This window comes from Helianthus annuus, chromosome 6, assembly GCF_002127325.2.
Source record: "Helianthus annuus cultivar XRQ/B chromosome 6, HanXRQr2.0-SUNRISE, whole genome shotgun sequence".
In the NCBI taxonomy this organism is placed as follows: domain Eukaryota; kingdom Viridiplantae; phylum Streptophyta; class Magnoliopsida; order Asterales; family Asteraceae; genus Helianthus; species Helianthus annuus.
Window position 1 is genome coordinate 112388115 of NC_035438.2, and position 24981 is coordinate 112413095.

The window sequence follows — 24981 nt, forward strand, 5'->3', positions numbered from 1 at the left end:
AATCCAGCAAATCATATACAGATACAGAAAGACATATGATTTCCATGTTCAACAGTCTGCAATTCAATTGAAATATATGACAAGATACAAGTTCCAGTTGATCACAGACTTCAGCTCTCTAGGTTACAGACAGATTCAAAAGTCCTAAATGAGCTGACAGAACTTCTATTTATAGGCAGGTCAGAATAAGCTAAGTGCTGTCCGATCGGTTAGGCTAACCGATCGGTTGGGCCACCCGATCGAACAGCTGTTCGATCGGTTAGGCTGTTCGATCGGCTAGGCCAGCCGATCGGCTTACAAAGCAGCACTTTTACAAAACAAACCCTGTATTCTGACGCCTTATACATTAAACTATACAACTTTAACAAAATAAAGACTTTAAGCTGACGGAAGCTACAGACGTTTATGTACTAACAGACTCCCCCTCGGATGAAGCTGTAGTCCCTTCCAGCAAAGTCTTGATTACTTCTTGTTGCGTTTTCTATCTCGTGCCTTTTGTTTTCTCTTCTCTTCTCGTTCAGCTAACATTTGTCTTCTCTTATGTCTTCCCTCTGTTATCCACCAATTTCTGTACACTGGGTCTCCATCTCTTTTTCTGTCCCACTTAGGGATCTTGTTCTCTTCAGATTCTATGGGTGTCTGATCAGTAGGAGGTACAAATCCAAGATTTCGTCTTCCTCTTTCAACAGCTTTTCTCTGAATTTCCTTGGATCTTAAACTTCTCTTGTACACCTTTAGAAACTCATCAACCTCTAGTTCTCTCCATGAAGTTTTCCAGTTCTTACCAGAGTTGATTTCTTTAGCAAAACAGACATCAACTACACTCTGGTACTGCTGAGCAATGGCTTTGTCTTTCTTGTCATAGATTATCTTGTTGACAAACAAGCAATCTATGTCTTTCTTTGAGCAATTTACCAGCCACATCGGGTCTAGAATACAAATTTTCCTAGCTTCACCAGTGTCTTTATCGTACAACGAGATCACAGCTTCAGCAGTAGAAGGATTATAGAGCCATGCTTGAAATAAATCATAAAAATCCTGCTCAATAGCCCTTAAAGGCATGCTCTTCAAACATTTTGGCGGTTTGACATCAAGAGTAACGTCCTTCTCACCTTTAGCTGTATACTTCACAATTCTTTTAGGAAACTGTGGTTTCCAATCTGGATAATTGATCGTTGCTTGATACTTGATGTAATTCCACAGCTTCTGGTCTCTCTGTTTTACTTCAGGACCGTAGTAGAATTGTTTAATATTCTTTGTAACCACCAATTCATCTACGTCCCACCAAGGTAAGGTAGCAAGATCAGAAATGCACCTGAAGTATTGAACACCTTGCTCTCTTCGAATTGCATAAACATTCAAGTCTTCCAGATACCCCCAAGAAAGAATATCACCCCAAGATAAGTTTTTATCATGAGTAAAATACTGTAGGGCTCTAAGAGGCTTTCTTTCCTTTGGCATTGATCTGAACCATTTCTTTCTCTCTTCAGCAGAAATTTCTCTTGGAACTGGTTCAGGCATATCAGCAGATGCAACTCTTTCTTCAATTTTTCTTTTCAATAATTCTGCATTCATGTCTTCAAATAACTCTGTGAATGTAGGAAATGCCATGTCTTCACCTTCATAGTGAAAATCTATTCTTTCTTCTTCCGAATCTGAATCAGTCTCTATGGTCACATTATCATAAAATTCTGCTTCAAGTGGAAATTGTGGTTCAAAGTTTTTAATCGGAGACTCTGGGATTTCATCTTCGATATCAAATTTAAACTTCCCATCTTCTAACCCCAACTCCTCAAGCATTTCAGCTCTTGTTCTGATAATATCTACTTCTCCTTGATGATGTTCAGAAAGAGAAATAAAAGTAGATGTGAGTTGATGTACCTGATCACCGGATTGGTTTCCAGAAGATGACCCTTCACACTCTGCATCATCATTCTGTTCATTCACTTCATCATTCATGAGTTCATTTACTTTATCTTGAACAGATGGATCATTGATTAGCAAACCCGATGTGCCTTGATCATCATCATCATCATCAGGCTTATCATCATCATCGGATTTATCGTCTGCTTTATCATCTTTATCCTCATCTTCATCTTCTTCCTCCCAAAAATCACTATCAGATTCTTCTTCCACTTCTCCTCTAGCTATCTTCCCTTGTTCCTTTAATTCAAAAAATCTTAACAGCTTGGCAGATTCTTCTTCACTATAGGGCACTCTATAGGCTTTTCCAACTAATACAAACTTGTCGGTAGAGTACTCCAGTAGTAATACTTCTTTAGCCTTTTTCTTTCTTTGTATGATTTGAACGTTTCTCAAAACATTCTCCGGAATAATAGGCTCTACAGATTCACCAACCATAATAAACTCTGGTTCATGAACTGCTTCATTTTCTGCTTCCACCATTTCTTCATCATTTGCTTTAACATCTTGAGCATCCACCATTTCAATTTCTGGTTGAGAAGATGATCCACCTACCTCAAGTTGATTTTGTGAATATCCAACAACTTCAACTTCTTCTCCTATGCCTTTATTTTTCAGGTTAGCTTCTTCAGCAAGCTGTCTTTCTCTTTCTTTCCTTCTTTCATTTGCCTTGATAATATCAACTTGATCAAAAGCCTCGTGGATGTTCACCTTCAGATGTGCTTCAATCACAGCCGTAAGCATTTCCAGTTGCTTATCTTTCATCACCTTATCTGCTCTCATAGCTTCCATCTCTAGCTTCATTGCCTTCATTTCATTTGTCGAAGCTTCATTCATCTCATTTAAGAGTTGATTCAAAGTCTGATTGATATTCTGCAAGTCTTTGACTTTGGCGTTTAATGCAGCAATTTCATCAGTAAGTGCGCTAATAACTTCTGCATTATCTTTTATATCTTCCTTCATTTCATTCAATTTCTCATCTTTTGTAAACACTGCATCCATTACGTCTTCGTGCCGTTTCTCCAACTCATCAATCATTTCCTTCAACTTTATTTGTACAGCTTCGTTTTCTTCCTTTTCCTTTTCCAAGGCTTTAACTTTTTCTTCCAATTCTTTCATCTTTTTATCATGAAATAGGTCTCCTTCACTCTCTGGCATATCTTTAAAGAAATCCCCAGTAGCACCACCAAGGCTATCAAAATCTAAGTTGAAATAATCTGTCTTTCGTTGTGATGATTCTGGAATATCATGACGATCAGATGTTTGTTTGGCAGATTTGACTCCGGTGATCTCCACATAATCATCATAAGAAGTTTGTGTTTCTATTGGAATTTCTGTTAAAGGAACTTCTTTTGGTATCTCAACTACAGGACTAGTTTCAGCAGTGTCCTGTTTCTTCTTTCCTTCCTTCTCTTTTTGTGATTTAGCATTCTGTTTCTTTGCTCTAACCACTCTTGGAATATCACCGGTGCGAGTAGCTTTTCTTTTCTTTCTGTTTTTCTGGGAATCCTCAGGATTGTACGGTGAATCTTCATCTTCAGAATTCTTTCTTTTCTTTAAAGGTCTTTTCTTCAATTGTACCTTTCCTTTTCCCACTGTCTCTTTGACCAGTTCAGATTCAGATAAAGTTTCTTCTGAATCTTCATTACTGGAGTTCTTTTGAGCTTCCTCTTCTTGACCCACTTTCTTTTGAGCTTGTGCTTGTTCAGCCTCTTCATGCTTTTTAAAATAGCTTTCCAAAGTCTCTTTTAAACCAACACCTTTATCAACCACCTCCCTCGGTTCTATGACAGGTTCATCAATTAGCTTTCTTTGAGGTTCTTCAGAAGACCCTGCAAAAACAATTATTTAAAGCAAAATTAGTAACAATTTTCATAACATACTCTAAGAATCATATAGCTCCCCCTATCACTGTACCCTTTGCTGTTTCTTTAATTACAACCACAGGGGTCGACTTTGGTGTTCTCTTTCTCTTTCCATCTTTGATACACCACCATCTGGTTTTCTTTTCAATCATTTCACTCATCTTATTGTCTTCATTGTCTGAATCACTATTGTCATGTCTCCATCTATCATTTTCAGGAGCTACGTATGCTTCATCCTTTAATGCACAGATCAACTCTTTTGTTTTATCATCCTTCTCCTTTGTGATTCTCAGAATAGCAGTCTTATTCACTTCAGCCATTTTCATAATATCATCATTATTCTTTGGCAAATCCTTAACTTTGTCATCCAAGATCATCATAATGAATCTTGGGTACATAATGTATTTGTCTTTCCCGGCTAAGCAATTTTCCTTTAAAAATTCAAAAATCACTTGTGAAATATTGTATTTCCTGTTCAGCACAATACTTACAACAATGTTCATTATGTAGTCAGACACCTCATCATAGGCTCCCTTTCTGTGAGATAGAGAATGCACTAAGCAATGCATTAAGTATCTGTATTGTCTCGAGAAACTCCTTTTGAACATTTTTCCATTGATGTGTGAAGAAAATCCCAATCTACACCATAGCCCTTTAGCAAGACGTTCTTACATGATCGTTGGATCATTGTCAGAATCTTGTAAATCAAGAACCCTTCTTATGTCCTCTACTCCAAACACTACTTCAACATCAATATCCTTGTTGTTTTCATCTTTCTTCTTGACTACTGCATGAATTTTATTATCCTTTTCTTCAAACCTTGCAGTGTCCCAGAATCTTCTAACATGAGATTCATAAACTATTGTTGTATCAGACAATGCCTTAGCAATTCTGCTTTTTCTTAAGCACTCAGCCATTTTTTCTGCTTCTGTTCCTTTTGTAGAGACCTCATCAATTGCAGATGGAACATTGTGTCCTTTGTTAGTGTCTCTTCCTCGTCCCTGTGAAAAATTTAAACATTAGATATAGAGACTTGAAACACTTGAAACATTTAGAGTGATAGAACAGTGAATCGAATGGCTTGTTCGATCGAATAGTATTTGCTGTTCGATCGAATAGGAAAGATGTGTTGAAAGAACCTTTGCTGTTCGATCGGCTGGTCTGATCGATCGAGTGGTCTACTCGATCGGCTAGCAAAATACTGTTCGATCGATTAGCAAAAGACTATGCAAGATATCTATGGTCATCAAACAATGCTACTTGAACGGCTAGAACAATGCTATTCGATTGGTTAGCAAGTTGCTATTCGATCGACTAACAAATCTCTGTTCGATCGGTTAGCAATGGGATATGCAAACGGTTAGCAAAATGCTGTTCGATCGACTAGCATAAAGCTGTTCGATCGGCTAGCATTTGCTGTTCGATCGGCTAGACTAACCGATCGGCTAGCAAAATACTGTTCGATCGGCTAGCAGAATGCTGTTCGAACGACTAGCATTTTACTACTCGAAAGATTAACCAAGATAGTCATGCATATATGAGATGATGTAATGCTGTTCGATCGACTAGCAGAATGCTGTTCGATCGGCTAGCATTTGCTGTTCGATCGGCTAGACTAACCGATCGGCTAGCAAATGACTAAACAAAAACAACATACATCAGATTCACTCTAACACTTTAAACAATGACAAAATATATCATGGCACACATTTCAAAGCAGAAAAACAAAAGATTTAAACATTATTCATAAATGAAAACATGATGCTGTTCGTTCGGCTGGTCTAGCCGATCGGCTAGCAACATCTTCATCATGAAGAACATTCAAATAATCATGAAGAACAACCTAACAGATATCTCAAAATTGAACACAGATTATTATTCTTCATGAAGTCGTCATCAAAACCCTGTTTTCATTTTCTCTAAAAACAACCTAAAACCTGTTCAAATCTTCATCTAAAGTTCCGACTGACGTCACTTTCAATCTTAGATCTATCAAGATTAATTAAGATTTTGCAAAAAATAAACCGGTAATCTTGTAGATCATGCAATTTCGATCAAAACCCTATTCTCAGAATCATCTAATTCTATCTTAATCTTTCCTAATCTTGATTTTTCTAATCGACTCAATGAAGAACATCAAACAGTTAAGAACATGAATGAAATCACTGATTCAAAGTTTGAATGACATACCTTTACCATTTGTGATGATGAGTGAGCCAACAACACAAATTTGAAAGAAAAAAAAATCAAGAATCTTCAAGAACAATGAATCGAGTAGCAGTCTGTTCGATCGGAAATGAAAAAGGTTTTCTAGAAGCCTTGACTGCCTATTTATAGGTATGACCTGATCGATTGGTCTAACCGATCGGCTAGCCTAGCCGATCGGCTAGCTGTTCGAACCAAAAATCATGACCTCTTTACTCGAATAACTTTTGACCCTTTTTTCTGATTTTGAACCTTTTCATATTTTATCAGTGAATGAGAAATCCATTTAAGCATCTAGGTCCAAGTTAATGACCCTAGAAACTTAATTCGTCTACCAAGTTCAACTTAATGACCTTGGTTGACCTGAAGCAAAACACACTGATTGTTTTTCAAAGATTTTTCTTGAAAATTTACAAGTTACAAATTAATGAACTTGTATTTTGATATTTCAAAACTCTCTGTTTGATTAGCTCCCAACTCGCCTTTTCAGTACAGGATCAACTTTCTGCATTTGCATCAGACTGTGAATCTGATGATACGCTTTCTACCTTGGTTTGTCAAAAATAAAGTAGAAATGTAAAATATATTTTTGTATTTTCAATGCATGAAGTAGATCAAAAGAAGACTGAAACAATAACAAGAATGAAAGTAAATCTTATTTACATACCTCTTTGTGAGTTTGTGTAAGAGGATCATATCAGTTCATGAGACAAATCACTAGCACCGTTAAGCTTTTAATCGTTTTAAGTTCTAAACGATTCACCTCGATTGCCGATATAGTTGTCCTCTTAAATTTTCACACAATTTTCAATCTATTCAGGATACGATTTAGATGTTTTAGGAACTTAGCTCAATTCATGTGTCCCACCTCTTGAATATACTCCCGTATCCAGAATCTCAATATTCAGTCTTACAGGCAAGAATACTACAATGATGTCTGTACATAATTTAGGGGTTAAATGCGAGAACTGAGGGATCTCAGGTCAGAACTTCCGTTCAGCAGAGAGATATCAGCTTCGACTTAGCAGTGTGTCCCCTTTAGAGGATCTTTTTAGCTACAACAGATGATTATCAATTTTATTGTCTAATCACTGAGGGCTAGAATGCTATGTTTCAAGCATTTACTGCAAAGCATTATCCAGGGACTAGGTCAGAACTACCGTTCAGCAGAAGTCCCGGAATAATACCCCAGACATCATAGAGTATTAACACCTAGTATATCAGAATACGAGACCTTTCAAACGAGATTTCAGGGGTTACCTATATATCCAAGTAGTGTTCCCCACAAATTTCGCAAGTTTGAAATTTTATGTTTATATCCCGAATAAATCTACTAAGTGTACGAAAACCTATCGTCACATCATTAGTGAGACCGTTTATCACATTTGACATTACATTTCTTTAGCATGCTGTGATAGTCCACTGATGTACTATCATTTCCTCTTTTATCAACAAAACTCATTTTTATTTTTTCAATGTTTTTGGTATTTTGAAAATTTTATCATGTTTTTGGCTTTTTGAATTTTTACTGTTTTTGTCTTTTCTAAAAAGATATATTTACAATATTTACAAATATTTCTATCTCCCCCTAAAGACCAAAACATGTAAAAAGACGACAAACCATTGCAGATTGTTTATCATCATCATCCACAGTGGTTTCTGCATCAACGCTAACAATTCCATCAACCACTGAAAAGAGCATCATACCATTTAGTTTTAAAAGATATTTAAAACGATTTCTGTCAAAAGCTTTGGTATGCAGATCAGCTTTTTGCTCATCAGTGTGGATTTTCTCAATTCGTATCAACTTTTTCTCGAAGCAGTCGCGAATAAAGTGATGACGAATTTCTATATGTTTTGTTTTAGCGTGATGTACCGGATTTTTAGTTATGTTAATTGCAGCCTCGTTATCAACAAAAATAGGAGTGTTAAGAAACTGCAAACCGTAATCGCGCATTTGTTGCTGTATCCACAGGATTTGAGAACAGCAGCTGCTTGCAGATACGTATTCTGCTTCACATGTGGATAGCGCAACAGATGTTTGTTTCTTGCACTGCCAGGTGACCAAGCGAGGTCCAAAGAACTGGCATCCTGCAGTTGTTGATTTCGCATTTTGTTTGCAGCATCCGAAATCCGAGTCGGAATACCCCTCGAGTGTGAAATCGCCTTTTCTAGGATACCATAACCCCAATGATGGAGTTCCTTTCAGGTAGCGTAGTATCCTTTTCACAATGATTAAGTGCGATGCTCTAGGGTTAGATTGAAATCTTGCTGCGAGGCATGTTGGGTACATAATGTCGGGCCGAGAAGCAGTTAGATACATCAAAGAACCAATCATGGATCGATATAGTCGTTCGTCTGCCCTGTCTCCGGTGAGATCTGGGTGAATCCCATGATTTGTTGCTAGTGGGGTTGCAGCAGATGAAGAGTCTGACATTCCGAATTTCTCTAGAATATCATGGACGTACTTCGTCTGGTGTATGAAAATTCCTTCAGGAAGCTGATCAACTTGTAATCCTAAAAAGAATTTCATTTCCCCCATTGACGACATTTCGAATTTCTGCTTCATCACTTGCTCAAAATCTTTGCACAAGTTTTCGTTGGTTGACCCGAAAATTATGTCATCCACATAAATCTGAACTATCAGCAAGTGACCATCAACAATCTTTGTGAAAAGAGTAGCATCAATTGTTCCCCGGATGAAGTTATTGGCTAGCAAGTGCTGAGACAAAGTCTCATACCAGGCTCTCGGGGCCTGGTGCAAGCCATATAAAGCTTTATCCAAAAGATACACTTTGTTTGAGTGATGTGGATCGACAAACCCCGGCGGCTGTCCCACATATACTTCCTCTTTCACTTTGCCATATAGAAAGGCCGACTTTACATCAAGCTGATAAACTTTGAAATTCTTCCATGATGCAAATGCTAGAAAGATCCTGATAGCTTCAAGTCTTGCTACAGGAGCGTATACTTCTGTAAAATCAATTCCCTCCTGTTGACTGAAACCTTGAACGACGAGCCGAGCTTTGTTTCTGACTACTACTCCTCTGTCGTCCCTCTTACACTTAAACACCCATTTGGTATTTATTTTCCGATGACCTTCAGGTAGATCCACCAGCTTCCAAACTTTTAACTTTTCAAATTGATTCAATTCTTCCTGCATCGCGTTGACCCAGGAATCCTCAGTAAGTGCCTCTTTGTATGTGCGAGGTTCTATCTGCGAAATAAAACAACACAGTGAGAATTCATCTTGTAAAGACTTTACTGAAGAATAAAAACTTGAAAAGCCCTGATCAAGTTGACGTCTGGTGCGAACTCCTGATTGCAAATCTCCTATAATCTGTTCCTCTGGATGATACGAAAGAGTTCGAGGCATCACTTCGTCTGGAACATCCACATTTCCTTCTAGATTTGTAACATTCTGTTCAGCATCCTGCTCACTAACTTGGTTTGTTTGACTTAAAACCTGGATTTGCTCCCCCTCAAGGTCTGAATCACTATCATCAAACATTGGCATATTTTCAGCTTCTTGATTATCATTTACCACTGACTGATTACCAGGAGCAACTTCATCCTCATGATCACCAGTATTGCTAGGACCTGCTTCATTGTCATTTGATGTTTCACTAGATCTTCTCGTATATTCTGCTGGAAATCTGAGCGATGATTCATATTCTCGAAAAACATCCAGCTCATCAAAGAAATCTTCTTCCTCTTCAGATTCTTTTCTCATGTCAAACGATCCCCAAAGTCTATCATAGTTATAACGCCATGAATCACCAGGATTTTGAGGTGGCATAGTATAACCCTGACATTCAACATTTGCTGCTTCAATAATACGCTTTTCACTTGGAACAAAGACACGCCGTGTAGGACCTGAGTAACCAACAAAGATTCCTTCAAAGCTCTTTGTACCAAACTTCCCATTAGGCTCTATAACCGTGCATGGTGACCCAAACGGCTCTAGATACTTCAGATTTGGTTTGCGTTTATTAATCAGCTCAAAACACGTCTTGTTAAACTTTTTCACAGTAAGAACTCTGTTGAGAGTATAGCATGCAGCAGAAACAGCTTCAGCCCAGAAATTGATTGGTAACTTGGAATCTGCAAGCATTGTTCTGGCTGTCTCGATTAGCGTCCGGTTCTTGCGTTCTGCAACTCCATTTTGCTGAGGAGTATACGGAGCACTAAACTCATGCAGTATACCTCTTTCATCACAGTATTCCTCCATCTTACTGTTTTTGAACTCAGTACCATTGTCACTTCGAATTCTACAAATTGGTCTCTGGTACAGATTCTCAATTTTCTTAAACAAAACCACCAAACTATCAAAGGTTTCGTCTTTCGTTTTCAAGAACATGACCCACGAAAATCTGGAGTAGTCATCAGTCACGACCAAACAGTAAGAATCTCCTGTCATACTTTTAACATTCACTGGACCGAACAAATCCATGTGAAGTCTTTCCAAAGGTCTCGAAACTGAATTGACTTGTTTTGTAGGGTGTGACTTTTTCTTCTGTTTACCTCTGACACAGCTTATGCACTCCCCTTCCAGATGAAAACCTTTAATATTTACTCCGGTGACCAAGTCGTTATGCACTAAGTGATTCATTTTCCTTAGGTGAATATGCCCCATCTTTCTGTGCCATAACCTTGACTCCTTTTCCGTTGCTCTGGACACAAAACAATGAGCCTGACCCGTGGTTGTAGTAGCAACGCTCATGTCCAACACGTACAGATCGTTGACTCTTGGTGCCCTCATGATGATCCACTCTTCAGGTATCACAAATCCCGGTTTCAAGATTAAACATTCTTTGTCGGTGAAATAAGTAGTATACATTCTGTCACAGATCTGGGAGATACTCAGCAGGTTGTTCTCCAGCTCAGCGATGTAGTTAACTCTCTCAAACGTGATAATACCATTTGATAATGTTCCTTCACCTATGATCCTGCCTCCTTGATTACCCGCAAAACCCACATAGCCACCATTAATGTCATTCACATCATACAGCAATGCGGTCTTCCCTGTCATATGCCTTGAAGCTCCACTATCCATTATCCACCTGGATACAAGTTTTGGAAGATCCTGCACATAACAAATCATCATTTAAACAACTTTCAAGAAAGATGCTGATTCATGCTTCGCAATCCAGGAAGCTCCGGCAATTCAAATTGTTTAGTCAAACATGGAGTCCACCCAGGCCTTATCAGCCTTAGGGACAACCGTGACTTTTGCAACTTGAATTTTGAAATTCTTTGAATTAAGAGGTGGAAAATTTGCATCATAATCAATTTTCATTGATTCTTCAGCATTTTTCACCTCAGGAATTGAGACCTTCTTTTCAATTTTTGTTACAACCTTTGGTTTCCACACTTGTTGAATTTCAGCACCCCGCTTATAAAATTTATCTTGTTTAGGTACCAACTTCTTCACGTGTTTAGAATTTTCTTTCAAAATGTTAGTTTGAACAACTTTCTTCTCAACATACATCGGTGCTTTTCCCTTTTTGTCATCTTTTCTTTGTTGAACCTTCACAATTTCAGTCTTAGGTTTTACAACAGTACACTTTCGTGCAATATGACCCATTTGATTACATTTGAAGCAAGTACGAGTATCAACTACTTGACTTGTACCTTCAGACTGAATTTGTGAAGCTTTCTTCTCAAAAAATTCTTTGTTAGATTTTGAAAAAATTTTCTGTTCTTCCTCAGCAAGTGAACTTGAGCTGTTCACAAATGTTTTCTTTTTGACATATCTTTTATTTTGATCAAATCTTTTCTGATATGATTTACCCCCCTGATAACCACCTGACCAATTTCTGTTGTTATTATTATAACCACGTGATGGATAGGCAGTTTTCCTGTTATGAACCTTTTCGACCTTTTGAGTGTTTACTGTTGACAACTCGACTTCAATCAATTTAAAAACTTTGGCCAATTTGTTCAGATTCACATTCTCTAATGGAAACTCGGAATCCGAAAACAACTTATCCGATCCTGACATCTTGTACATGACAAGATTAGATTCATCATGTAAGTTGCTTTTGGATTTCTGTTTCGGAATGTATTTGTCTAGAAAACAACCATCCTCCTCAGAAGTGTCACAATCTGGTTTAAGCACATTATCCACCACACTTTTCACCACATCATTTTGGACACCCTCGTCATTGGAAGACGTGAACGTGACATCAATACTCTCAGGGAATGTAACATCATTTTCTTCTTCAATTTCCACCAAACTAGACTGCTTTTTCGTGTAGTTGTCTAAGATTGGCGGTGGAACTCTGTGAAACCCTACACCTTTTCCATCCGAAAACACATCCTCACCAGCTTTGTTTTTCCCTATGGGTTTAGGAACTATGTGCTGCAAAACAAAGCTAGCTGAGCTATAGCTGTTTAATTTTAACTGGATTCTTTCATTTTCAATTTCACTTTCTTGAACCTTCAGTTTTAATTTTGCTATCTCATCCAGTTGTTTGTTGATTGTTTCCTCTTTTATTATCAAAACAGCTCTTAAATGCTCGTTTTCCTTAGTTGTTTTTCCATTTCTATCATCACTCTCTTTAACGACATTTTTCAATTTTTCAAATTTTTCAACAACATTTCTGCTTTCAAGAAGAATTTTGTCATGATCAGCTTTAATTTTCTGGTTTTCAGTTTTTAATTCTTTTATTTGTTCAGCTGATTCTTTTGACTCTTTGTCACAATCAAGAATTTGATTTTCAAGTTTTCTAACATTATTTGTCAGATTCTTGATTTTCTCCCCATTGAGATATGTGACTGTTGTACAAAAGTTGCATTGTTTATTACAACTTTTGCAATCAGCATTGCAATTGTTTTTGTTACCTGACACAGTTGATGACTTAGTTTGACTGACCTGTTTCTTTGACTCAGAATTAGGAGTAGAATCTACCTCAAGTGCTTTGACAGCAAGCACTTTATCAGCCATTTCTCTCAAGTTTTCAGCTGTCATCTCCTTTGCAGTGTTGATCATCCCGGTGTCAATTTTCACAGGTTCTTCTATCTTCTCCTTTTCTCTTCTTTCTTTCTCTCTTTCTTTCTCGATCATTTTCGATGTTGGTGTACCCCACCATTTGTGTTGCCAGTACTCATCCTCTTCTTTGTATTCTTGGATAATGGCTTCAATGTCTATCTTCTTGTAGTCGACAGCAATGTTACCATATTCATCCAAATAACACTCTCTATCTGGATCCCATCGGTTTGCACGTTTTGCTTCCTCATAAACACCTGAGAGTCGGATGATCTTTGCTTCAGCAACCATTTTTCGATATTCGTACTTTTGTTGTTCTGTACGATTATCCTTCCATTGAATTGGTTCATTATGACTCGCCATAAAAGCATAACCAATAGCATCATCTTCAGGTAACACTTCCTTACTCCAATCATATCCTTCATCATCGTAAATCACTGCCAAGGCTCTAGATTTTCCTTTGTTGTCTTCAGATTGCTTTATTCTTGGCGGTTCGGACTTATTCTGATGATAGATAGCTTTCTTGTAGTAGTCATCCTTGAATGGATTCTCAGATTCTTCAACATATGCATTTCGGCATTCTCGTTTGAAGTGGCCTTTCTGTTTGCACTTGAAACACTTCACCTTTGATTTATCAAATCCCAGCTTTGTTGAAGGACCACCGATTGTTTTTCTTCCCGTTATCTCCATAAAACGTTGTGCACGTCGCACTGCACTCGCCATTGCCCATTGGATATCAATTAACTCCATCTCTTCGGGATCTATCTGATCATAGTCTTCTTTTGTCAGATTAGTATTCCCAATCTTTCCAGCAATCAGCCCCTCATATGATTCTAGCACAGATGCTAGAAACACCATCTGTTGCTTCACAGATTCTTCATCAAAGTTTTGTGCATTCTTCAGATCAACAGCAATATTACATGAGAACTTTGAATCAGAACGATTTGTCGAGGCAGTAGAAATAGAAGTAGACCCACTATGATATCCACTGTGACTTTCTTTGTTTGAGTTGCTTTGATTTTCTTTAGGAGCTGGAGATATGTTTTCGGCAGAAAATGCAGTTTTCGGTGATGAGGCTTTGGGCATCAAACTTTTGGGATAGTATAGTTCTGGATTTTGTTGATATGAATGATTGACTTTGTACGTTTTCTTCAATTCTAGCTCATGGCTTTCCAGTCGTTCAATCACTACATCTGGTTTTAGTTCTTCTGGCGGAATGGTGTTTTTCAACATCAAAGCATAGTACCTCCAGTCCATTTCATCTGGTAAAGAATCGAACAGTTTATCAACTATCTCCTCATCAGGATATTTGATATCATGACGTGCAAGTTCCAATTTAAGATGACCAAAACGTTCGATCATTTTGCAGACTGACTCATTTTTGAAACAACTGAACATATCAAACTCCTTTTTTAGTAGTTTAGTTTTGTTCTTTAAGATTTCTTTACTTCCCAGACATTTCTTTCCCAGTTTATCCCACAAATCTTTGGCGTTGGTGTAGCTGATTAGTGAAATAATATCTTCCCTGACAGATTGAAATAGTAGTGCTACACATTTCTGTTCAGCAACGAATAGATCAATCTCTTCATTACTTCTCAATACTTCACCATTGTTTTTACCCGCAGCATACCCATTTTTCATGCTTTTCCAGCTGGGGAAAGCAAACGCCATCAGCCATTCTTCAAATTTTATTGCCCATCTTGTATAATCTTCAATAGCCATTAACTTTGGAGGACGATTCAAAGTTCCAAACGCGCTTTCTGATTCCCATGCTTCCTTCCTTTTCTCTTTGATTTGATTTGTGTTGGTATTGTTTGATGTAGAATCATCATTTTCTGGATTTCCTGATCCTCCTGAGCTTACAGTGAAACCATACATATCACTAAAAGGGTTTGTGAATATGTCATCCATTTTGAATGTTCCTGTAAAATTAGACAAACACTTAGAAAAATTTTGACTTCTTAAAAACACTTAACACTAACACTTGGATCGAACAGGGTATTCGATCGAGTAGTGTGTTCGATCGAGTAGCCTAGCCGATCGGTTAGACAAATGCTGTTCGATCGATCAGCTGTTCGATCGAATAGGAATCTAGTAAACTTCAAGCTTCCTTTTAACAACAATGCAGTCCGATCGATCAGCTGTTCGATCAGATTACCAAGATGATGTCAGCAATAACTTCCAAAATATCTTTGAACGGTTATCTCTTTCAAATCGATGACATCAGCAAACGAATGAATATGCTAATCGATTCGACCAGCTGACATCAGCAAGTTCATGCAGTTTTTCATTGAAATTGTTCAATTTTAACACGAATTTGTTTGAATCTGATTATGAAACTTAGTAGGATTGTAAAATTTAAGATTCCGAACCGATTGATAGTAATTTTATCAAGTTTTATCCATTGAATCTGTTTTAATTTTGAGTTTTTCAAGTTTTATGATGAAAAAGATGAAGAACGGAGAGAAATATGAGAAAGATAGAGTAGATCTGCAAGTTTTCCGGTGAAAACTATATCAGAAACAAATTTCCGATGAAATTTGTTCTTCACAATGCAATCTTCGCTTGAATTCAGTTGAATCTCTCTTCAAATCTATAAGAATTTGACTGAAATCGATGAACTATGTCTTCTGGTATCTTCAATCAACATCCATAGCTCTGATACCACTTGTTGGTCCCTGGTTGATCGGGATCTTCCTGTTAATGAATGTCACACTATGATCGCTGTGCGGAATCCAGCAAATCATATACAGATACAGAAAGACATATGATTTCCATGTTCAACAGTCTGCAATTCAATTGAAATATATGACAAGATACAAGTTCCAGTTGATCACAGACTTCAGCTCTCTAGGTTACAGACAGATTCAAAAGTCCTAAATGAGCTGACAGAACTTCTATTTATAGGCAGGTCAGAATAAGCTAAGTGCTGTCCGATCGGTTAGGCTAACCGATCGGTTGGGCCACCCGATCGAACAGCTGTTCGATCGGTTAGGCTGTTCGATCGGCTAGGCCAGCCGATCGGCTTACAAAGCAGCACTTTTACAAAACAAACCCTGTATTCTGACGCCTTATACATTAAACTATACAACTTTAACAAAATAAAGACTTTAAGCTGACGGAAGCTACAGACGTTTATGTACTAACAGTGGTGAACAAGGATGGGATTCATGTCGATCCATCCAAGATAGATTCGATCAGGAACTGGCCTGCACCGCGTACACCAACGGAAATACGCCAATTCTTGGGCTTGGCGGGTTACTATAGACGCTTTATCAATGACTTCTCAAAGATCGCACAGCCGCTTACACTACTGACACAGAAGGGTGTCACCTACCGTTGGGAGGATCCCCAGGAAACCGCTTTCAAGTACCTAAAGGATAGGCTTTGCAGCGCACCTATTCTCTCATTGCCAGAGAGCACGGACGACTTTGTCGTTTATTGTGACGCGTCGATACAGGGTCTTGGGTGTGTATTGATGCAACGGGATAAAGTTATTGCCTACGCTTCTCGTCAACTCAAGGTTCATGAACGGAACTACATGACGCACGATTTAGAGCTGGGAGCTGTTGTTTTCGCGCTTAAGATATGGCGACACTACCTGTACGGTACCAAGTGCACTATTTACACCGATCACAGGAGTCTCGAGCATATCCTTAAGCAAAAGGATTTGAACATGTGTCAACGAAGATGGGTCGAACTTTTGAATGATTATGAATGCGCCATCAAGTACCATCCAGGCAAAGCCAATGTTGTGGCTGACGCCCTCAGTTGGAAAGACACTACACCTAAGCGCGTACGGGCATTGCAGCTCACTATCCAATCTAGTCTTCCTGCACAGATACGAGATGCTCAGGTAGAAGCATTAAAACCCGAAAACGTCAGGGCTGAAGCCTTACGCGGCTCAAGGCAACGATTAGAACAAAGGAAAGACGGCGCTTACTATGTGACGGGGCGTATTTGGGTCCCACTTTATGGAAGCTTACGCGAGCTGGTAATGGATGAAGCTCACAAGTCTCGCTACTCGGTACATCCAGGGTCGGATAAAATGTACCACGACATCAGAACTACTTATTGGTGGCCTAGCATGAAGGCCCACATCGCTACCTATGTCAGCAAGTGCTTGACCTGTGCTAGAGTCAAGGCAGAGTATCAGAAACCAGCAGGCTTACTTCAGCAACCAAAGATACCACAGTGGAAATGGGAGGAAATTTCCATGGATTTTGTTACAAGCCTACCTAGATCTCAGCGTGGGAACGATACTATTTGGGTGATCGTGGATCGACTCACCAAGTCTGCTCATTTCCTGGAAATCAAAGAAACAGACAAGTTTTCCACACTAGCAGACATATACTTGAAAGAAGTAGTCTCAAGGCACGGGGTGCCCACCTCTATCATTTCGGATCGCGATGCACGATTCACATCAGAACTATGGCAAGCAATGCACAAGGCTTTTGGCTCTCGATTAGACATGAGCACGGCATATCACCCTCAGACGAATGGGCAGTCTGAGCGCACGATTCAAACTCTAGAAGACATGCTTCGGGCATGTGTCATCGATTTCGGCAACAGCTGGGAAAAGCATCTCCCTTTGGTGGAGTTCTCATACAATAACAGTTATCACACCAGCATACAAGCCGCTCCATTCGAGGCATTGTACGGGCGTAAATGCCGGTCACCTCTCTGTTGGGCAGAGGTGGGGGATAGTCAAATCATGGGTCCAGAACTTATAGTGGACACCACGGAAAAGATTGCACAAATACGACAACGCATGGCGGCAGCTCGCGACCGTCAGAAAAGCTACGCGGATAAGCGTAGGAAGCCATTGGAATTTCAGGTCGGGGACCGGGTTTTACTCAAAGTCTCACCCTGGAAGGGTGTGGTTCACTTTGGCAAGCGAGGTAAACTCAATCCGCGGTATGTCGGACCGTTCGAAATTGCAGAAAGAATAGGCAAAGTAGCCTACAGACTAAACTTACCAGCTGAACTCGGTGCAGTTCAAAATGTTTTTCACGTGTCGAATCTGAAGAAGTGCCTGTCAGATGAGACCCTCATATTTCCCTTGAAGGAGCTCACTATCGACGAGCGGTTGCAGTTCGTCGAGGAACCTGTTGAAATCACGGACCAGGATGTTAAGGTCCTCAAGAACACGAGAATCCCTCTTGTTCGAGTTCGTTGGAATTCCCGTCGCGGCCCAGAGTTCACCTGGGAGCGTGAAGATCAAATGAAACTCAAGTATCCCCAGTTATTCGAAAACCGTGCAACCACTACTGGGGCTGAAGCTACTACTGCAGAATTACGGGACGAAATTCCAAATCAACGGGGGGATGATGTGACACCCCAGGAAAACCAGTAAACGATACAACTTACCTAGCTTCCTCAGTAACCGCATGCTAAATTTCGGGACGAAATTTCTTTCAAGTTGGGGATAATGTGACAACTCGAGTTTCCAAGATTCCATTTTCGCATTTATTGCACGTTCACTGTTTGTTTAATTGTTCACTTGCACAATTAGTTTGCTGTGAAACTGTAACGTTTTGATTCAATAAAGTATATTGTATTTGAGCATGGTTATGTTTTACTTATGAAAGATTTGACAAATGCATGAACTTGGTGGTGAAACTGTAAAATTATATTGTGATGGGTGTTTTGTGTAAGAGATGATATTTAGGGATGAGTAGTGTAATTAGTGAAATTCTAATCATTCTTAACCCTAATCCCTTTCACTAATCATCATACAAAATCAAAACACATACTCTCACATTCTCTAATCCTCTCTGGCAATCATCATCTTCAACATTGGCACAAGCTCTTCATCACTCTTGATTCCACACTTTATCTAGAATCAATCTAAGGTAATTGTTTAATGATTGTTTGTTGTTATCCATTCTTGATTATGTGATTCATGTAAACCCTAGTTCTTCACATGCTAGTTCTGTGTTTGATTGATTCTGATTGTTGTGAAATAGGTTATAATCAGTTGTGTAATCACTTGTTGAATGTTATGATTCATGATATGATAGAATGTTTGATTGATGATGGTTACTGCGCAATACAGAAGTATAAAATTAGGGTTTTCTTGATCGTAAGAACGTAATTGTTCCAATGAACTTGAATATTCGTATGACTGATTGTTGATCTGAGTTTTGTGAATGAAATTAAATTATAATAGTCCGAATTTTCAATTGTGATGTTGTCCGACTTTTACAAAGAATATAAGGGTCCGACCTTTTGGATTGTGTATAGTCCAAACTCTTGTATATGATTTAAAAGGGTCCAAATTATATGTATATTGTAAGAGTCCGACTTTGTAAAGGGTGAAGCTTGTCCGACTTTTGTTATGTTGATGTGGAGTCCGACTTTTGTTCAAATACAAGGGGGTCCGACCTTTTTGATTATTAAGGGATGTCCGAATATTTTTATATATATATATATATATATATATATATTGGGGTGTCCGAGTTTTGGGCTTGGAGCCCTGTCCGATCTTTTGAGGGCACAAAGGGGGGGGGGGTTCCGAGTTTTAAAAGGGACAAGCCCCCTTATCCGACTTTTGAGAGGGGAATAACCCCTTGTCCGAGTTTTAGGCTACAAACACAAAGCCTTGGTCCGACCTTTTAGCATATGTGCACCATGTCCGACTTTTGTGATATTAAGGCATGTAGTCCGAACTTTTATAAGAATGCTTGATTGTCCGAATTTTGTAATGCATACACACATGGTCCGAGTTCTTTGTTGATATGCATGATCCAGGTCTTTGGTTAATATGTAAGGTCCGAGGTTGTATGTGATATAGGGATCTGAGTTTACGTATAATGCTGAGTTCAAAACCCTGAATGATGAACACATTGCATGTTACTGTTTATGCCACTGTATATTACTGTATATAACTGTACGCTGCTGTATGTAACTGGATGATACTGCATGCATGAACAATCTATGTGATGTTATTCTGTACACAACTATCACACAAACCACAGTTGTTTGGACATCAATGACTTGTAAACCCTAATTGTTTGCAATCACTTACATCGAATCATGTGCAATGTAACTTAGGTCGTGAGTAACGGACCTAATCATTATTAACACTAGAAGCAATAACATACCGAGCAAACCAAGGTGAGTTCACACAGCCAAGGCATGGGATTCCCGGGTCGGGAATTGGGTTGGAAGATTGAATTGGATAATTACTCGTATTTACGCTATTGCTAAACTATATACCATCGTCCTCAGGTTAGTCAGGACACTTACGTAAAACCTATGTAAACTAGTATCTACCACTGTCTCCCGGGTCGGGAGGACACTTACGTAAAACCTACGTAAACTCATACCTACTACTGTCTTCCGGGTCGGAAGGACACTTACGTAAAACCTACGTAAACCCTGCGCGTACCACTGTCCTCGGGGGAGGGCACTCACGTAAAACCTACGTGACCTTGTACGTATTCCTGTTCTCGGATTAAGAAGAACAGGCATGGTTACAATAGTCTAGTAAGGATAAACATGGGAAGCCCCCATTAGTAATAAATATAATCATGGGAAACCCCCACTATTAGTGCATACATACATGGGAAGCCCCCACTAAATGAACATACGATTTTCCTATTCCGAACTTACTTTCTGTGAACTCGCTCAACTAATTGTTGACTGTCTGCTGCATGCCTTGCAGGACCTTAGGTACATATGGAGCTTGCACAGGGAGGAGCAGGTCGTTGTGGAGCATGGATCATGGATGTTTATGTTAAACTTTATAACACTTGAACTTATTACATACATTGGGTTTTCATATTATGCTTCCGCTACTTAAACTATGTTTGGTTTGAACATCAATTGTATTGAATTGGGTTTTTACAAACTACTTCGATTATTATGTACTATGTTCAATATGATTGGTGGCTTGATCCTGGTCAGTCATGCTCCCAAGCGGTGATACTCCGCGTGTGGATTTTGGGGGTGTGACAATATAGGGAACACACCCACAACGTTCATTTAGCTACTAAAATAAAATAAAACAAATAGTAATACAAACTCTACAACAATTATACCTGATTTGCCTCTCATGGTGGTCAAAGTGCACATTTGCCTACTGAGTTTCCAACATACGCTCTGTAGTTGGCATGCCGGATCCATTCTCTTTTTATTTTACGCGGCATGTGTAGTAAGCTACTTTGGGGTCGTTTCTTGACGAATTTTCCAATGTCTTGCAAGGCTACCCTTCGAATCCTTATACCCGAACCCGCATCCCCAACTTTGTTGGTTGGGGTGATAAGTATGGGATAAGGAGAGATATGACTTTGAGCTTCTTTTGGCTCTGATTCGTCTTGCGGTGTTACGTCTTCCGCTCGATTCAAACATTCAATTACTTGCTCTGGAAGTTCCATAACCTCTTCCACCACATCACCATCAAACATGGTACCACTACCCAACACCTCTTGGTCTTGTCTAAGTTGAGCCAATTCTTCGGCGAGTTGACCCACTTTGTTTGCCAAGGCTTCATGAGCTTTATCTCTCACCTCAAGTTCCTTCTTCAGTTCCATCTTAATCTCTTGACTTGAAGTGGTGATGGCATTCATGATGGCATCGAGCTTGGAACTTATTGAGTCTTGAGGTTCCTCGTATGCAGGTTGAGGGTATTCATTATAATAATCATCATACTCCTCCCGGTAACTTGAGAAATGTGGCAATTTGGGTTCATAGTAGTATTCTTGATAAGGTGGTGGTGGTGGATTATCGAATGGATAATATGAGGATGGACCATTGAAATCTTCATAATCTGTCCTCCCATATCTGTATAATTCACTGAGGTAGTCTTCCCGATCCTTGTAAGCTTGAACTTTTTCGTGGAAACAGAGCAATCCTCTAAATAATGCTCTACGCTTCCGCAACACTCACAGGGATCATCATCCACCCAATTCATATTGAAAAGTAATTCCTGAAAAACATGTACCTGCACACACAAGCTCGACCACCCAAAGTAAAATCACGAATATACAAGAAAAAAGAAAAAAAACTAAACTAAAATCGAACAAGTAATTATAAAGCTTGCTAATTTTCTTTGTTTGTTTGATTTAAAAAGATTCGGGGTGAACCGAAAAATTTCTATTAACTAAAACAATGGTTTATTAACTAAAATTGGAAAACTTGATTGATTAGTTAAAAATACTATATGAGAAAACGAATCACGCCTGGGTTTCAGATTAATAAGTATCTAGAGTTATTTAACATGAATGGTTTGATTATTTTATGAACACCAATGATTTCTTGTGTTTGTTAATTTGAAATCCTAATCTTAGACATCAACAATCGTCTATCATATGCAACCGGTGCAAGATATCCATCACAATATGAGACAATAGTATGCTTTATTAATCAAGAACAAAAACCAAACCCTAGCATAAATCACAACTTAATGGTAGCAATCATCTCTCAACGTCAATGTTGCAAGAAAACTTAGCAATTTCGAGTTCAAAGCAATGCCAACAAATGATTCACACAATTTCAATCAAAGATTAACAAATGTTTGTATCAAAACAAAACATAAAAAACAAACCCTAGAAACTCACAACCTTTCACCCGGGGATGATCTTGAAGAAATTAGCCACTCATGGTTGATGATTAATCTTCAAAACTTGATGGAATATGATAATGGATCAAATGGAACCTTCAAAAATATCTCTAAATTGCCTATGGAAGTCCAGAATGGAGTCTATCTTGCTAGGTATTCGAAATTGGGTTTTAACTAAAGTTTTCCCCAAATTCACACTGGGGACCAGCGTCTGGGACGCTAGTCTGGGCGTTTGGGACACCGGTCTCTGAAGTCTTTGTCTGGTTTTCGCCGTTTAACTCCATTTTTCGCTCTCGTTCTTCCTAACTTCATTCCCAAGCTCCATTAAGCTTCCAAAATACACCTTAAACATGTCAAGGCCTGCAAAATACAAACCATCTCAATGTAGTGTATTCTAAAACTCAATTTCACACAAATCGGTAAAATTAAACACGTTAAGCTTTGGAAATTTACCAAGCCATAAATCTGGACAATAGCAACGGTCACCACAAGTGGCGATGCGGCCTAGCATCGCATCCCGCACATGTCTTGGCCAGAGCAAGAAAGCGGAAACAACAGCAGTTACCGCGACCAGCGATGCGGCGCAGCACCGCATCCTGCCCATGAGGCAAGTGGGACTGACACCACAGAGCAAGTGGCACCAATGCCAGTCACCTGTCAGCCCATACGTGAGCAACAGTAACACCGCAGTAGGACGTGGCTTTATCTCCCCAACAGACAAGCCTGACACACCTGCATAAGGGCGGCGTGTTGTCAGTCTAGCCAATCAATTACCCTCCTTCACTCCTCTGCTATAAATATCCATCCCGGACCAGGTTTGAGGTATCGCTTATCAACTCCCTCACTACTACTACTATCACACACTTTGCTTCCCAAGCAAATTACTGATTCTCACGCCGGAGAGTGGTAACAAGGAGCACCCCCCACCCCTTCCTCCTTGTTACGAGTCACGGTATGTTTCCCTTGTGCAGGAGACAGATCAGCGAACGATCCAGCCACCGATCCTCGGAAAGAAGGGATTAACCCTACTTGACGAGACCAGTGAATTAACCTCTCTTGGTTAACCACTGTTTCATCAACCTTTTTGGCGTTTTGAACCTGTTTTTAATACCTTATGTAGATCCTTATTTTCCTACATAACGCCCGTCTTTAAAAGATGCTTATCTTTTGTGGCATCCTTTATTCTGGTTTGATATATACTTGTTTGGTGACATGTTGAAGATCAACGCCTGCTCAAATGTATTGATCCCTTCATGCCATCAGTATATCCATCAAGAACAAAGTGACATGATGACATATCAGTGTCATCAGTCTCTTTTCGTGAATATTTGTCCATCTCATTCAGCAAAAGCTTATAGAGATACCCACCTCAGAGAAGAATCCATTCAGTGAAACTTCATTCAGAATAATACTCAATATAGAAGAAACGAGGTTCTGCATCTGTGGCTTTGTTAACTATTTTTTGGCGTTTTAAAGTGAATGGTTTCTAGGAAACATGGCGTTGTTTTTGGCTTGTGATCAGTTGATTGTGCAGAGACGTCTCTCTTATAGGATATTTTTGGCGCGTAGTTTAGGCGGGATTTTATTTATAATAAATGATATTAATAAAGTAGCCGTCTTTTTAGTTACTTTGTGTATTTTTACTGTTTTTGTTAAGCTTTTTATGAGTTTTTAGGGTCATAGACGTTCCACCTTCCAAGTTTGGCGTTTTTTAATGGCTTTAAGTAGTTTTTGGCTTTTTTTTTCCATTTTTAGCTTTTAATAAATCTTCTCCAAGTTACTTTTATTATAGTTTGGGAGTTTTTGGCATTTTACTGCATTATGGCGTTTAACAAGCATTATGACTGTTTGGCGTTTTATTAATATAATGTATTTTTTTATTCTAAGTTGAAAAATACATAACAAACATCAGAAAAAGAAAATTAAAAAAATAAAAATAGAAACAATTCATCTTCCAAATCTTCACTGTCATCAGTCTCTTTCTTCTTTGAAACATGTTCACTGGCGGTTTGGCTTTGTCAAGCTTGAGTTTTTGTGGCCGTTTGGAAAAGACAAAATGACATGAGTTTTTTGTTTGAATATGTATCTTCAAACCACTCATCAGTGTCATTCATCTCTTCATGCCATTATAATATTCATCAATAACTGTTAGTGTAGAATGTCTATCGCCTTCGTCAATCAAGTTCGTAGCAGATTCTGAAGAAAAACAAAGCTTTATATTGTATTTAGTAAGAAAATGCAAGGTGGCAATATTGTAAATATGATGGAATCTTTCATATGCCTTGGCCTATAAATAGGAGCTTTAGGGTTTACATTTTAGACTTTTGGCCATTTGTAACTTGGAGAGCTTAGAGGTTAGAGAGAGAAACTAGAGAGAGAAAGTGCTCCAAGTGGTGATTCAAGGTTTGTACTACTTTCATATCTTTCAATGG

At 38.8% G+C, this 24981-nt stretch overlaps 1 protein-coding gene across 1 annotated transcript; it reads right to left on the reverse strand.

The window, feature by feature from the left end:
- Positions 1–462: 462 nt before the first annotated feature.
- Positions 463–23153, reverse strand: LOC118479617 (titin homolog). The gene is made up of 10 exons (XM_035974234.1): positions 23003–23153; positions 22857–22909; positions 21877–21931; positions 21215–21757; positions 13696–14906; positions 12840–13584; positions 7615–7682; positions 4461–4789; positions 3841–4325; positions 463–3755 (listed from the first exon to the last, which is right to left on the reverse strand). Exons 1-10 carry the CDS (start codon positions 23151–23153, stop codon positions 463–465), a joined length of 6933 nt encoding a protein of 2310 aa, XP_035830127.1.
- Between the last annotated feature and the right edge of the window lie 1828 nt (positions 23154–24981).

Bases quoted from the DNA above. Each gene is read 5' to 3' on its own strand.
- LOC118479617 (XM_035974234.1), bottom strand. From the start codon at position 23,153: ATGGGCAGGATGCGGTGCTGCGCCGCATCGCTGGTCGCGGTAACTGCT. The intron at 21,932-22,856 runs GTTAGGAAGAAC...TTGTGTGTGCAG, and splicing joins TAATGGAGCTTGGGAATGAA to GTACATGTTTTTCAGGAATT. The intron at 4,790-7,614 runs GTTTGTCGTCTT...AATTTTTCACAG, and splicing joins ATGATAAACAATCTGCAATG to GGACGAGGAAGAGACACTAA.